The sequence below is a fragment of the Narcine bancroftii genome, chromosome 9 (assembly GCF_036971445.1).
Source record: "Narcine bancroftii isolate sNarBan1 chromosome 9, sNarBan1.hap1, whole genome shotgun sequence".
NCBI lineage: Eukaryota > Metazoa > Chordata > Chondrichthyes > Torpediniformes > Narcinidae > Narcine > Narcine bancroftii.
Genome location: NC_091477.1, coordinates 44,549,940 through 44,567,211, shown reverse-complemented (window position 1 = coordinate 44,567,211; position 17,272 = coordinate 44,549,940). Strand labels below are relative to the sequence as shown.

The following is a 17,272-nucleotide window of genomic DNA, read 5'->3' as shown; positions in this document are numbered from 1 at the left end:
TATCGAATAGTGGTGTGAAAATTTGTTTACTTTGATGTATAACTATCTGAGCAAAATTGTTGTTCTTCAGAGCACAAGCTACAGGATCAAGAAGTCCTGGTCTCTATAATATCACAAAATAAAGCTGCCTAAAGTCTCCGTCACTAAGTGTTTTATCTGTCTGAAGGGTAAATTTCTTCAACATTCGTTTATGACTAGGGTCATAGGGGATGATCAAAAACTTGATGGGATTGGGAAATAACTTCTTGAGTCTAGAGGTGCTGGACTTCAGGTTTCTATAACTTCTGCCAGTTTAAATGGAAATTTTACATTATTGCTCCATGTATTACTTTGCAACCTTCCAACTGTCGATGTGACATTCCATCTGATGCAATTATTGCTGCAGAATATTGAAGGTGATGTGGATTTTAGCATTAACACACAAGGTCACCAGATTTTGTTGGATCTTGCTTGTAAACCCACAAGAACATGCACGTTTCCCACTCTTTCACCCCAAATTCTGGAATGCCCATCAGAAACAATTAGATAAGATAGAGGCAGGGAAGTTATCTACACTGGCAGGTAAGAATAAAACTAGGACATATAGCTTCAAGAATCAGACAAATATAAAATGAATGTCTTCCCAAGGATAAAATACCTATTTCAATCGTTACCAATTTCCTTAACAGAGAAATTCTTCAATGAACTAAAGAGAATAATAAGGAAATTCTTATGGAAAGGGGGGGAAACTGAGGATAGCATTAGATAAATTAACAGAGTGATACAAACAAGGTGGTTGCAGCACAATTAAGGTATTTATCAGATTTTTATCAGACAAGGGAAAAACCAGATTGGACTAAGATAGAGCTAGATAAAATAGGGGAGAAGGTACCGGAACATATACTTTATAAGTGGGATGAAAAATTGGTGCAATATAAAAGTTCATCAGTACTGCATCATTTACTCAATATATGGAAGAAGATTCACTTAGAAAGGAAAAAAAATAAATTATTAACTACCAAAATTATTATTGACGCAAAATCAACTAATTCCTTTCACAAAAGATAACCTTTCCTTCAGAGAATGGGAAAGAAAAGGAATTAAAAGAATAGAAAATTGTTTTTTGGGAAATAATTTATTAACATTTGAACAATTGAAGTACAAATATGGAATAACTCACGGTACAATGTTTGCATACCATCAACTGAAAGCCTACTTAAAGGATAAATTGGGAAGCAGACTGAGATTAGCAGAAGGAAGCAGCTTTGAATATGTGATTACAGAAACAACGATAATAAAGATTTATAACAAACATGTACTTCAAGCTGCAAGAGAAGGAAAATGATGAAATAGGCTATAAAGCCAAACAAAAGTGGGAAAAAAATTTAAACATAAAGATAAAAAATGAAATATGAGAAAAATTATGCTCTGGAAATATGAAGAATATAATAAACACGAGGTTACACATGATACAATATAATTGGTTACACAGGTTATATATCACGCCCCAAAAGTTAAATAAATGGGACCCAACAGTATCAGATAGATATTTTTGCTGTAAGAAGGAAATGGGAACAACAGTACATGCAATTTGGGCATGTGAGAAAGTGGAAAAGTTTTGGGAAGATCTAAATTGGGTATTAAATAAAATCACAAAAAGCAACATACCAAAAAATCCAGAGATCTTTCTTCTAAGTAATATAAGAAGTAAAGAATTAGGCCACAAACTGGATGAAGTGCAAAAAAGATTTATGATGATAGCCTTAGCTGTAGCAAAAAAATGTATAATGTCAACTTGGAAATCAGAAGAGAGCCTGAGAGTACAGCAATGGTACATAGAAATAAATAAATGTATTCCATTGGAAAAAAATAACATAATTTTAAAAATAAAGTCATGTTATTTGAACAAATTTGGGAACCGTACGTGGAACACAACAGAGAGGGCTTGCCTCGGACCTCCACCCCCTAAAATGATAAGAAGACAAAATTACTTGATCCAGTGTGTAAAAGTAGATGACACAATTTTCTTGTTTATTTTCATTGTGATTACATTGTTTAATGGGTTTATTGTATATGTTGAACGTTAAATGGGTTTGGAGGGGGGAGGGAAGGTAGGGGAGAAAAAATGGGAGAAAATGCCACTGTGTATATTTAAGAGGGAAATGTTTGTATGTATTTTGATTGATATGGTTCACAGTGTGAAAAATAATTTTTTTTAAAACAGAGAGTGGTGGAAGTTGGAATGAGCTGCCAGCTGAAGTGGTGAATGCGGGCTCAATTTTAACATTTAAGAAGAATTTGGACAGGAACATGGTTGGTAGAGGTAGGAACTGGGTGCAAATCAGTTCCTGACTAGGCAAAGAAAAAATGGTTCAGCACAGACAAGAAGGGTCGAAGGGGACAGTTTCTGTACTGTAACGTACCATGGTACTCTGACAATAAATCTGAAATCGGAAAAAAAAAAGAATCAGACAAATAAATTCAAATCTGAGATGAGGAGGAACTGCTTCTTCTTGAAATGGAGAATCTCTGGAATTCTCTGTATAAGGAAGCAGGAGAGATTGCCTCAATGAATAATTTAAGAAACAGATGAATAGATTTTTGAAAAATAAAGGAAATAGGGGTTAAGAGAGAACATACAGATTAATGGAGCTGAGTCTGTGGCAAGATCAGATGTGATCTCGAATGGTGGAGTAGGCTTGACAGGCCAGATGGCCAAATCCTGCTCCTTTTACTTAGGTGTCATCAGAACAAAAAGTCCTGTTTTGTGCAAAAAGCACCTTGCAAAATTCAGCACACAGAGGAAGAACCCTCTCCCTATTGTTCATTCATTTTACTTCTTCCTTGAGACTTCACCTATCCGATTGAATCCAGATTTTCACCTTGGGCACCAGACCTCATTATCTTTGTCACACACAAGAGAACAGCAAAGATTTAACACAATCATATTGAAAGTCAAAGGATTAACAAGAACAGTAAATTACTGTATATTATGAGGCAGATTGTCGAACATTGATTTCTGTCCCATTGGGTTTTAAATTTTGAGATTGACTTTTAGTGGAAAGAAACCATTTCCTTCCACAAGACATGTGAGATGCTGCCTCAAGAAGGCAGCCAACATCATAAAAGACCACCACACCTTGGTCACAATCTCTTCTCACTGCTACCTTCAGGCAGAGGAACAGAGCCCAAACACCAACACCTCAAGGATCAAGAACAGATTTTTTTCAAAGCCTACCAGGGTCTTGAACTTCTTCATTCTACCCTAACTATAAACTATTATGGCACTATTTTCCTTACACTAACTATAATTGTGAACATTTATTATCCATCTCATCTATTTTTCATTTTTGTTGCCATTTTTGGTACCCCTTGGGGAGAACGTCGAACAGGAATAATTAAACTTAGGATTTCAGAAATAAAATCAAGGAACATCCTTGGTGGAAATACTGAATACTTGCAACCCAAAAGTCAGAAATGACAGAGGCCAATTGAATATTTTATAGCATAGCGTGACACTTACTAGTTAAGGTTGCCAAGAGATATGGAGAAAGGTGGGTACATGGTCATGAGGTGCAGAAACTCAGCAAACCATCCATCATCCATAGGAAGTAAAGAGTAACCAATGTTTCAGGCCTGGACCCTTAATTGGGTCAGGTTGTATAGATGGGGAAATTGATTTAAATGTATTCATTTTATTCTCCTGAATCTAAAGCTCCCTTCACAATTGGCGGCAGAGGAGCCTTCACCTGAACAGAGATATGTGCATCATCTCCAGGCAGGAAGTCTTCATTTCCTTTCTTCCTCCATTCCACGAGAGCCATGGGATATGCTGACACCTCACAGCTGAAGATTACATCATTTCCTGCAACGTCATGTGTGTCGTGAGGGGGGGATGCAATCCATGGAGCTGTGTAAATGTAAAGAGCAACAGATCCAACAGTCAAGTTCAAGTTGAAGTTCAAGCTTATTATCATCTGACTACATATACAACCTGATGAAACAGTGTTTCTCTGGACCACAGTGCATATACATACACACAATGTGAAGAGCTCATACCAATCACATATACAGATAAAATATAATAGAAATTAAATATGTATTAAAAATTCAGAATAATTTACTCATCTCATTGATAAAAAACACAAGGTTAAGGATGCTGTTCAACAATCTCTCAGTCGGCAGGAAGAAGCTATTTCCCAGGAAGGCTGTCCTGATTTTGATGCTCCTGTACTTCCTGATGGTAACGGGTCAAAAATCCTGTGTTATTATTGATAGAAGCTATTTATAATTCTTTGAGCCTTACTTAAACCTTATTTTAAGTCTGTAACACTTCTTGAAATTCCACCCCCACTCCACATCCAGTGGATCGATCGGTTGTCTCTATTCTGGAATTTAATCACATATTGGAGCTTCAGCATTTAAAAGCTGCACCATCAGGAGTGCTGTCTTTTGGATGAAATCTTAGTTAAGTGATTGCCCGATCAGAATTAAAGGTATTTTCCTTTTTGTTTACTGACCAATGTTTTGCAACATCTAAAATAAATGACTTTTGATCTCTGTGTAACTTGGCTGTGTATAGATTGATTGCTACATCTGCTGTCATAAAACTTGTGAATACACTTCGAAAGATCTGAAAAGCACTTTGGAAAATTTTGCTGATGTGAAACCTACCATAAGATAGCAAGTTTGTTTGTTGCTTTCAGAGACCCATTGTTACATGGCTCACATTCCTCAAAGTTTCACGGAGCGTGAGGTGAGAATATTTTCGGATTCACTGAGTCTAGTCGGCTGTGAATGAACAAACCTTCCACAGATGGACTGCTGAGTCCTGTGCTGTTGGAGGAATATACAGCCTCTGGAGATCGATGGGCCAGTGAGGTCACTCACTGTAACTCCAGGCGAAGATCAGAAATAGTTCTTCAAACCTGCACCACGACTCCATATGACCATGGCTAATCATACTACCTCTGTCCCCTATTCCTCCTTTCTCTCCATACCCTTAATCCCTTTAGCCAACAGCAGCACATTAGAATTTATCTAATGAATTGGCTTCAACAACTTTCTGTGGCCAGGAGTTCCACAACTTTACAATGCTCTGAATGAAGACATTTCTCTTCATCTCAGTTCTGGACATCCCCAATATCAGGATCATTCTTCATACATCTAACCTGTCAAGTCCTGTCAGAATTTTATATGCCTCGATGTAATTCCCTTTCATTTTCTAAATTCTAGTAAGTATAACTCTAGTCTGTCCAGTCTTTCTTCTTACATCAGGCCTGCCCTTCAATAGCAAGAATGTCCTTCCTCAGATCAAGAGACTCAATGTAGTTAAACAAGAAAGACTGCAGACACTGTGATTATAGTTCAACACCAACGTTTCAGCTTGGGCCCTTCACCAAGGTATGTGCAAAGAGCAGATAAGTATCTGAATAAAATAGTGGGGGCAGGGGCTGGGGGAGGAGCACAGGCCCACAGGCAACAGGTCACAGGTGGATATGGGTGGGACGGCACAAAAGAAAAAATGTTGAGAAGTGATAGGGGGTGGGGGTTAGCTCTTAATGGAAAGAGTGGGGGGCTGGAGGAAAGGAAATAGAGGAATAGGGAAAGAGAGAGAGAGTCTGGTGAAGGGCCTTACGGAGAAATCAATGTTAATGCCACCTGGTTGAAGAGTGCCTCACCAATGCTCTATACAACTGCAATAAGACTTCCCTGCTTCTCTATTCAAAACCTCTCACCATGAAGGCCAACATACCATTTGCTTTATTTCCTGCCTGCATTCTAACCAATGTCTGATGCTCAATAACACCCAGGTCTCAATGCACCTTTTCTTCATTTCTCACCAAAGTGAGAACCTCACTTTTATCTGGATTATACTGCTTCTGCCATATACTTGCCCATTCTCCTCATCTGTCCAAGTCACTCTGCAGCCTCTTGAAATCTTCCTCACAGATCACATTGCCACCCAGCTCAGTATCATCTGCAAACTTAGAGATATTATATAAAATTCCTTCAACTAGATCAACATACTATATATTGTAAATAGCTGGGACCTGGTACTGAACCTTGTGGTAGGTACCCCACTACCTTCCAACCTGAGTAGGACCCATTTATTTCCACTCACTGCTTCCTGCCAGCAACCAGTTTTCTATCCACATAAGTACATTACCTTGTATACCAGGCTCTCTAACTTTGCACACCAACCTCTTGTGCGGAACCTTATTAAAAACCTTTGAAAGACCAGATACACCACATCACTGTCCACTCTGCTGGTTATGTCCTCAAAAATCTGGAAGATTTGTCAAACATAATTTCCCTTTTGTAAATCCATGCAGCACAGACTAATCATGTCACTCTTTTCCAAATGCACAAAAATGACATTTTCAATAACTGACTCCAGCATAATCCTCACCAATGGTTTCCTGGTTTCAATCTTCTTCCTTATTTAAAAAGTAGTATCACACTAGTTTCTCTCCAAACCACAGGAACTGATCCAGAGTGTGGAGAATGTTGGAAAATAATCACCAATGGATCTACCATCTCCTCGAGCACTCTGGGATGCAGACTGTCAGTCCCTGGGAGTTATTGACATTCAATGCCATCAATTTGCCAAACACAATATCATGACTGAAAAATATTTCTGTCAATTCCTCCTCTATGCTTATCCTTTGGACCCCTAGTACTCTGGAATGTTATGTGTATCTTCCTGAGTGAAGACCAAACTGAAGAATTTATTCAAATGATCAGGCATTTCCGGTTCCCCATTATAAATCCCCCAGATTCTGACTGCAAGGAACCTATATTTCCTTGAATTCATATCATTCCTTATTTTCATACCTATTTTGTAGACAGTTATTAAGTTGCCTATAAGATTACTATTTTTTACCCTACTAATCATACACTTCAGTCTTCCTCTGCTGAATTTCTTCCACTCCTCAGGATGGCCAAATTGACCATGTTGACCAAGATGCTTGTCCCATTTGCCTGCCTTCAACCCATATTCCTCTAACCCAGTGGTTTTCAAACTGCTCCATAAACTCACATTCCACCTTAAGCAATCCCTATGCCATAAGTGCTTTGTGATTAGTAAGGGATGGCTTAACGTGGGATGTGATTGGGAAGAAAAAGGTTTGAAAAACACTGTTTTATTTGTACCTCTTTGACTCATTATGGGCACAGTTTCATAACTCCAAAGGAAATGGGCCAATGACAATTTTTCTCAAGCAAAATATTTCAGTAACAATTGGGTCTACAACAGTGGTTCTCAACCTTCCCTTCCCACTCACATACTATCTTAAGCAATCCCTTGCCAATCACTGAGTATTTATGACAGGGATTGCTTAAGGTGGAATGTGAGGTTGGGGGCCAGTTTGAAAACCACTGCTCTAACCCATTCCTATCCACCTACCTGTCCAAAAGGATTTTAGACATTATAATTATACCCATCTCTACAACTTCCTCTGGCTGCTTGTTCCATATACCCACCACCCTCTGATTGAAGGAGATGTCCCTAATAACTCTTTAAATATCTGCCCTCCTGCTTTAGGCTCTCCTACCCTGGGAAAAGAATCTATCTGCCCTACTTATGCTCCAATACCCAGCTCTTTAAGATCACCTCTCAACCTCCTCTGCTCCAGGGAAAACAGTTGCAGCCCAGCCAATCATACTGCAATAGGCCACAGGTCTGCAGTCAGAGCATATTCTACAAGCAGCTATCATGAACTATTGTATGACCTTCCACTGACATTGATTACATAGTTATCCATCAAAATAAAATGTTTTGCCATGTTTCTTTACATTTTTGCCATTTTATTGCCTGGCTGTAATGGAGAGGCAGCGACCACCACCTGGTGGCGCTGCTGCGCTCCTGTCGGAGGACACACTGCCTGCCAATCAAGGTCAAAGATTCACCCCAAGCCATCAAGGTGACCCTTGCAATTGACCCACATAAATCACCAGGTGCTGCAGTCCAGGCAACCTCCCCAGACTCAGCCCTGACCTTCACCCAATTGGCCCAGGTGAATCACCTCGGCTGTCCCCTGCTGAGCCCCTGCACTTGGATTCGAGCCATTGGCCACAGCAGCCAAAAGGGCCCAGCCTGCCCTGATTATTGGCCCTACCCATCTTTTCCCTGTCTCAATGGGACAAACCTATCCAGAACCCCACATAAGTGGTCTCTAAACATCCTCCATATTACCTGTGCTTTTCCCTGACAGCATCTGTTCCAAATGTGTTCTCCCCAGTTCCTGCCTTTCTTCCATCGTCATTAGTCCTTCCCCAATTAAACACTTTACCATTTTGTCTAATTCTATTATTGTTCTTAGCTATGCTAAAGGTCAGGGATTTGTGGTCACTTTCACCTAAATTGTCCCTTACTGAGATGTCTGTCACCTGACTGGATCCAGGATGACCTCTTCTCTTATCAGCTTGTACACATACTGTGTAAGAAATTCTTCATGGACACACCTGACAAATTTTTCCCCTTCTATCTCTCTTGCAGTAACAAGGAAAATATTTGGGAAATTGAAGTCTCCCATCACAGCAACCCTGTTATTTCTGCACCATTCCAAAATCTGCCTATTTATCTGCTTCTCAGTGTCCCCAGGGCTATTTGTAGTTCTATGGACTACTCCCAATACAGTGATCATTCCCTTCCTGATTCTGACTTCCAATCACTCTGACTCAGTGGAAAATCCCTCCTCATCATCCTCCCTCTCTACAGCTGTGATATCAGCTATAATTAGTAATGCTACTCCCCCCTTTTTTTTATCCCCATCCTATCCCTTTTAAAACATTTAAATCCCTGTACCTGCATCGGCCAATCATGTCTCTGTAACGGTCACAACATCGTAATTCAATGTACTGATCCATGCTCTCAGTTTATCTACCATATCCCTAATACTTCTTGTATTGAAATAAACATTTCAAACCCTCCAAATGACTGCATTTGTGCTTCCTCCATTAACTGTCCTTCCTCAGAAACTCGCCGGACATTGCATCAACCTTTCCACCATCTGCTCTATTTTCTGCCTTCTCATTCTGGTCCCATCCCCCTGCCAAACTAGTTTAAACTCCCAGCACTAGCAAACCTTCTTGCAAGAACAAAGCATGTGCTGGGTTGTGTGGATCCTTGATGATTGTTTCTGCTCTCTGTCAGCATTGTTCCCTATAGATGTTCTTGATAGTGGGACGGTTTCACCTGTGATGTCCCGGGCTATATCCACTACCTTTTGGAGGGCTTTATGCTCAGGGGAATTGATGACCTCATACCAGACCATGATGCAGCCAATCAGCACACTTTCAACCACACATCTGTAGAAATTTAGCAAGCTTTCTGGTGTCATACCAAACCTCCGCAAACTCTTGAGGAAGTAGAGGCACTGACATGCTTTCGTCATGATGCCATTGGTGTGTTGTGTCCAGGAAAGATCCTCTAAGATCCTCTAAGATAGTGACTCCCAAGAACAAATTTACTCACCCACTCCATCTCTGATCCCTCAATGATCACTGGATCATCCTCTAGCTTATCCTCTAGCTTGAGAATGTCATGAACTCAATCAAAAATATTCTGGATCTTGTCACCAGGGAGGCAACATACTATTTGGGATTCTCGATCTCTTCCCCTGAACCTCTTATCTGTTCACCTAACTATCAAATCCCCTATCACTACAGTTTGCCCAATACCCTGCACTGACTGCCTGTTCCCTTTCCCTCTCCTGAGTGTCACCCAACTACCTCTTCCTGCCTCCTAGGTGTGATTGTGTCCCTGTAACTCCTGTCTATCACACCCTCAGCCTCCAACTCCAGTTCCAATTCCCAAACACAGCTGGATATACTTCTCACAGATGAAGTCATTAGGGATGCTATTGGCTTCGATGACTTTCCACATTCTGCAGAGGAGCATAATCCCTTCCTTGGCTGCCATTCCCACTTGTCTATGAAACAGATAGAAAGATATAAGAAGAACTTCCCCTTACCTGTGCCTTCCTCATTAGAGTTATCCTTACCTCAGCTGCTGCACCACCACCTCAGCCTCTTCTCGCTGAAGCCTCTTGAACCAAAGCCTCTTGAACCAAAGCCTCAATTCACCACTTTAGCTCTGGCCCACTCACACGATGGTCACTCCACTCATACCTCTCACTTAATTAAACAAGCCTGCTCTCTTGCTCCAACTCCTGTTCAGTAGAAGAAGATACAGAAGCCTATCTTCGGCATCTCTAGGCTCAAGAATAGTTTCTTTCCAACAGCTAACAGCGGCTCCTCATACTCCCCTAAATAATGCAAGACTGCCAAAATCTCTCTATTACTGACACAAACCATTCTTTGCAGCCTGACCAACCATGAATATTCATTATTATTTAGTTCCTATTCCTTTCATTATACTCTTTTTATGTTTCATATACATGGAAGCTACAGCAAGGAACACTTTCATTGCAACTGTATGTCGTATTTATGTGTATGACAATAAACCATTCATTCATTTGTACTTAATGGTAGGCCCAAGCCTAGTGATAGATGATAAACTGATCTATTGTTTTATATTATAAGGACATGCTTTTCAATACACTGTAAAACCATCCTTTACAACAGGGTGCAGAAATATCAAATGTAATTACATGGTCATTGGTTTCGATGAACCAACAGTACTTCTGTTCCAAGAGATAAAAGGGATGTTTGCTGCAATAAATCATAGAAATCCATTGTATTAGATCATTGGGTTATCAATTTCAATGTATCATCGGCCAATTTTTTACATTAGTTCATAAGGCCATCAGTTGCAGAAAATTATTTGATCATTTATCGTATTATGACAGAGGAACAAAAAGAATGTATGATCAAGTCATTTTAAAAGGTTAAAGAGATTTTTTGCAATTGATCAAAGTACGTTTCATTATAGAACATCTATTATGTTGAATCCATTGTAATAGATCACAGAGACATCTGCTGTATTAGATTATAGAGATATCACTGCTATAAGGTGTCACTTGAAACAATGTTTTAGATCTTTGGGCTTTGTCTGTAGCAGGTTCAGAGGACCAGCCATATAAACACCATTGTCACAAACGCCGGCTATCCTGTCAGCCCAATGACTTTTCACTGATCAAAAGTAATAGGTTGAAGATAACTTCCCCCTTGTCAATCAAAATCAGACCAGTCCACAGACTAAGCCCCCTTCTGAGTGATCATCTTCCAACCTGGTCACATGACCCAATGTTCCAGATTAAGCTACCTTCCAACTGGTCATCCTCCTCTTCTGAAGTCATGTGCCTCTAGCCCCCAAAAGTATAAAAGGCAGCACATGTGTAATTCACTCCCTTTGTTACTTTCAAATCTGTATCTTGAGAACTTCCTTAATCCATGTCCCATGCCAGAACCTCAGAAAATGGCAAGTCTGTTTGTTTTAACCTTCAGTGGTTCTAAATACCTTTTCTAGGTATTTGTCGTCACCTTCCATGCTGGTGGGATCAGTTTGCATGTGGGCAATCTGTCTCCAGTTTAGTGTTTGCTCCTGGCTTGTGTTTTGATATCAAAATTTATGTTTTGTTACTGACATGTGTCCAGGGTTGTGACTCCTTAAACCCTTTGAACCCTTCTGTTATCTCAACCCACACCACGACAGTTGGAAAACTTTCTACTAGCCTGGTTAGCACCAACAGCTCTCCTGAAGTATGACACCATCCAAGACCAACCTACTTGGTCATCACTATATCCACTACCCTGAACATTCAATCCCTCTACATTTGTTCCCAGCATCATAAAGAACCCCATTGCCCTGGTCACCACCTCTTCTCACTGCTAACTTCAGGCAAAGGTACATAAGCCCAAAAGCCTTCTCTAAGTTTAAGAACAGTTTTTTTCCAAAAACTACCAGGCTCTTGAACTTCCCCTTGTTACACTCATCAGGACCTGCTCTGACACCATCAAAGGACTGTCCATGTTTCTTTTATTGGAATAAAAAATTACATTTTTCCATTCCAAGGAGCCGCTCATGAACCCTTTTCAGCTTCACTTGTTGCAGTGATTGATGTCCATTGACAACATTCAGCTCAGCGCTGATGTTGTAGTTTGGCTAACATTAACCTACAGGCCATCCTTTATTTACATTCTTGATGACCTTCTGTTTCAGCTGTGATCTGCTTGGATTTCATGTCAAATATGGGAAGAGATACAGTGATCAGATTCATGTGGAGATTCACATCTGTCTCTGTGGAACTCTCATTGTATGCTTACACTGTGTCGTTTCCTTGGATAACGCATCAGCTAACAAAATAGGTTTCCCTCATGTGTACACCCTCTTGACTAGGCTTAAGTTTTCACATGCATTGTCACCAAGCAGTGATTCATGTCCATCTGGGACTACTGCAAACCTGAGGTGGTGCTCTTTATCTTCAACTTTCACCTCGAGTTTACATGTATCTTTCATGTCGATGCTCTTTCCTTTGTAGGCTTTGAGCTGTACAGGATTTGCATGGATGTGTGGCTTTGTTGCCCTGATGTCGCGCTAACAGATCAAATTGACTTTTACTCCTATGTCCAGCTTTAAAGGAATATTTGTTCAATTTGTATCTAATGACACAATTCACTTATTCTGCTCAACTCTCTTCATGCTTGACTGTTCAGTGTCTTGGTTTGTAATCTTTCTGCACTACTATGCCCACCAAAAGTGTGTCTCTGGCAGTAGTTTCTTCTATGTGTGTACAGTGTCTTCTATAGTGTGCACACTTTACTTCTGGTTTGTTTCCCTTTGTAAAAACATTGCTTTGCTTAGTGATTCTTTGCACTTATTACAGACTTTTCTATAGGCTGGGCATCGATTTGGTAGATGCTGAGTGTCACATCATTTATAATTGAATGTCTCTCCAGCTTTTTGTTGTTTCCTATATCTCTTTTTTTTGTTTATGTATGTGGTCACACACTATAGTTACGACTATGCCTCCATTTTCACTGGCTTTTGCACTATCACTGAACTTTTTTGCGTGCTGCAGAGCTAATTCACTGGCATGGCATATCATCACAGTCCCAGCTAAGGTAAACTCTGTCTCTCACAGCAACCTCTCTCTCACTTTCTTATCAATAATTCCAAACACAATTTGATTATGGATCATTGAATCTTGCAGCAATCCTAAATTGCATGTTCTTGTTTTTAATTTCATGTCTGTTAAAAAAGTATCAAAGCTCTCTTCCTGCAGCTGAGTGCGTGAGTGAAACACATACCTCTTGAATGTTTCATTTTTCTTTGGTAAACAATGTCCTTCAAACATTTCAATAACCTTGTCAAACTTGCCCTGGTCTTCTGCCTCAGTAAAAACAAATGTATTTAAACCCTTGAGTGCTTGAGGTCCCACCTTGGTAAGTAGCAGTGCAATCTTCCATGCATCAGGTTTGCTATTGACTCCAATGGCTTGCAGGTACAGCATGAATCTTGGTTTGTACAATCTCCACTTGTGTTCAAAATTTCCAGTCCAACTTACAGCTTCAGGATCCTTTACATTCTCCATTTCTCTGCTGGTATATCAACTGATTCTCACTTTTGGTACCATGTGAAGTTTCTTTTATTATAATAAAGAAACTTGAGTTATTTTAAAATAAATATACTTTATTAGCTAAAGAACTCACTAATGACCGTGTGGAGGCATCCATCTTGAATCTTCCCAAGCTGCAACCAAACTAGTCTCCAACTCCCTCTAGTGGTCAGGAGGATCACTAGCATTCTATCACTACATATCCACACTACTCTTTGCACTCAGATCACTGTGAATATTCATTATATTACAAGCTCCCGTTTCATTTAGTGTGAGTATCACTTTAAGGGCTAGTACCGGCTGCAACCATTCACAGCTGTGGAGAGACTATATCCAAAGTAGATACATTGGAGGAAGAGAAAGAACATTTGTTGCTTTATTCAGGGACATGGGTGGTGAGAGAGTCTTTGAGTGGGACACTGAAGGAAACAGCATTCATTATTTACCACTAGCCTTCTCATGAAACACTGAGGTGGAGTGACTCTGTGTGAAATGGAAAATTCAGCTGATTCTCCCTGTCAAGGGAATTATTGAACCACACTGTGACCAAAGGAAAGGTCACTTCAACTGTGTCGTGGAAGCATCGTGGAAGTCACATGTTTTGTTTCCCATATTCGAGGAAAAGGAGAGTTGTGACAACTGTACGTCCAAAAGGATATTTCAGCAAGAAACTCAATAAGGATTCGTGAGTCTTCAGCAGTCCAGTCATTCAGTCTTTCCCACCTCCTTTGTGATTACTTCTAGGCATCAGTTACAAGTCTGTGTTTTGACACAGGATTTCTAATAATGAGCTTTGGAATGACTTTCCAGAATTGTGCCTCAGCTGTACTGGTTTGGCTCTCTCTCTCTCCCTCCCTCCCTCCCTCTCTCTCCCCTCTCTCCCCCTCTCTCACACACACACACACACACACACACACACACACACACAAAGTTGGGGTTAATTTAACTAATGTGTTATATTATTAGTAGTTTTAATAAATATATTATTTTAAAAGAAAAACTATTATCATTATCAAAGGGAGCAGAGCTTCCATCCCAACATTCTTATCCAATGACAACCGTTGCTGTTTTGCAGTAACTGAAGAGAGGAGAGTGGAGAGTGTCAGTGAGGATCAGGCAATGTTCTCTGAGGCATACTTCTCAGGGTCATGCAGCGGGAGGTATATGCAGCCTATGGCTTGTGGTTGTTACTATTGGAGTTGTGGCCTATGAGAGAGCTTGGGATGTGACATTTGATTCTTGGTAATGGCAAGCAGAGGTCCCGATGGGCCTTGGGTGCTGACTACTTCCCAGTCGCTTTGGGGGTTCAGGACCAGGAGTCAAGGAGGTGTGATTTGGATGTTTTAAGCACAGGTTCACTGCTGAACAATCAGGAGGTCATGTAATGGTGAAGGATCCTGGGGAGCAGGAAGTGATTACATCAGTGAGGTGGCAGGATCCACGGACACAATATGTCTCTGAAAGGACTCTCTTCTGCTTCTCTTTCTTTTCTTTTGTGTCTTTCCAGAGCAAACAAAGAAAAGATGTGCATTTTGTTACGATAAATGCAATCTTGAATAATTCAGAAAGTGCTGTTGGTAGAGATTACTGTTAGCTGAGTATTGGAGAGGGGGGGGGGGGTGAAGACAGCTGTCTAAGAATGTCACTTGTGTGGGGTTGTTCAAATTTTTTTCAGCCCTGCAACCAGGTTTTAGAGGCACAACAGGTGAAAGACAGACGTCATCTCCTGGCTCTCCACTCTGTGATAGCTCACCTGGACCACAGGAACACCCACCTCATGTTGTTGCTCATTGACTACAGCTTGACGTTCAACACCAGCAAAACCCATGACAAAGTTAAAGGATTTGCGACACTGCCCCCTATACACTCATGATTGTGGAACCAAATCAGTTCAAATGCAATCTCTAAATTAACTGATAACAACACCATTGCAGGCCAAGCAATGGCAAATAATAAGTCAATACACAGGAAGGAGATTGAAAACCTAATTGGGTGATGCAAGAGTAACAATCTAGTTCTTCACATTGCTAAGACTGAGGTGCTTATCATGAACTTTAGGAAGAGGAAGCCGAGGGAACATGCACAAGTCTACATTGATGGGACAGCCATAGAGAAGGTTAGGACCTTCAGGTATCAGAATATCAACAATTCCAAAGACTTCCCCTGGAGCCAGCACATCAAGGCAACTGTGAAGAATGCATCTACTTTCTAAGCAGACTGTGGAGATTCAGCATGACTATTCTACACTTCAACTTCCTAAGGAATTTGTGGAGTTTTGGTATGACACCAGAAACCCTGGAAAATTTCTATAGAGGTGTGGTGGAAAGTGTACTGACTGGCTGCATCATGGTACGGGAACACCAATACCCATGAGTGTAAAGCCCTCCAAATGGTAGCGGACACAGACCAGGACATCACAGTCAAAACCCTCCCCACTATTGAGTACATCTACAGGGAATACTGCCATCGGAGAGCAGCAGCAATCATCAAAGACCCACACCCCCCTCCCCCCAGTTCATGCCTTGTTCTTGCTGCTGCCATCAGGAAAGAGGTATAGGGGCCACAAGACTCGCACCGCCAGGTTCAGGAACAGCTGTTAACCCTCCACCATCAGACTCCTCAACGACAAACTCAATCAGAGACTCATTTAAGGACTCTTCCTTGTGCACTTCATTGATTTTCTTTTGTTAACTCTGTATTGCACAATTTGTTTACATTCATTATCTGTTTACAGTTATTTTATTTGTTTACACGTTTATGCTGTGTACAGTTTATTTTTTGCACTCCAAATTAGTAATAATTCAGCCTGCAGGAAAAAGGAATCTTAGGGTTGTATGTGATGTCATATATGTACTCTGACAATAAATCTGAAATCTATTGTGCCCTATCATCTTTCTACAGGTGTACTGTAGACAGGACATTGACTGGTTGCATCATGGCCTAGTTTGGTAACCGAGTGCTCAGGAATGCAGAGGGCTGCGGAAAGTGACAAACCTAACCAACTAAATTACAAACCAATCACCTGTCCATTGAAAGCATCTATGTGAGGCACTGCCTCATTCTGGGGTTTTTTTAAGAGAGATACAACACAGTAACAGATCCTTTCCAGCCCACCACCCAAATACACCCATATGACCAATTTGAATGGTGGGAGGAAACTGGAGCACCTGGAAAAAAACCCACGCAGACATGGGGAGACAAACAAACTCCTTACAGACAGCACTGGATACGAACCCAAGTTGCTGGTCCCGAAATAGTGTTAACTGTTACATTAACCGTGTCAAATGACATTTTAAAACAGAGTACACCAACTGGAGATGGTAGATATTCAGAGATTTCACTTGAGGGGCACAGGGTTTATTATGTCTTTTTCTCTCATGTGGCAATTTAATTAATACTTAATGTTTATTGTAGTTTACATACTGCATAGCTGCAGCAAGCAAGAAGAATGTCAATAGAGGTAGTCCTCGGATTAAACATTTGATTTATGAACAACCCATAGTTATGAACAGACAAGTTGACTGAAAAGAAAATGGCATCAACTTCCGGATTAAGCGTGGTTGTCATATTTCTGATAGTAATGACCAAAAATATTAAATTTTATTAGTATTGAGTCACCAACAGTCCCCACAATGGTCCCACTGTCCCCACCACAGCCTGCCACACCAATCTTGGGCGGGGGGGGGGAAGAGAAGAAGCAGCTGTGTGCGAGATCACGATGCCGCTGTCAGACTACGCTGCACGCAGCCTGGGCAAAGCAGGGGGTGAGC

At 40.7% G+C, this 17,272-nt stretch overlaps 1 protein-coding gene across 1 annotated transcript in view; it reads right to left on the bottom strand.

The window, feature by feature from the left end:
* The window catches only part of LOC138743481 (kazal-type serine protease inhibitor domain-containing protein 1-like), a 46,096-nt gene that overhangs the window by 16,085 nt on the left and 12,739 nt on the right, over positions 1 to 17,272 (bottom strand). Inside the window, exon 2 of the mRNA XM_069898931.1 lies at positions 3,729 to 3,889. Within this exon, the coding sequence (XP_069755032.1) occupies positions 3,729 to 3,889 (161 nt within the window). The remainder of the gene's footprint in view (positions 1 to 3,728; positions 3,890 to 17,272) is intronic.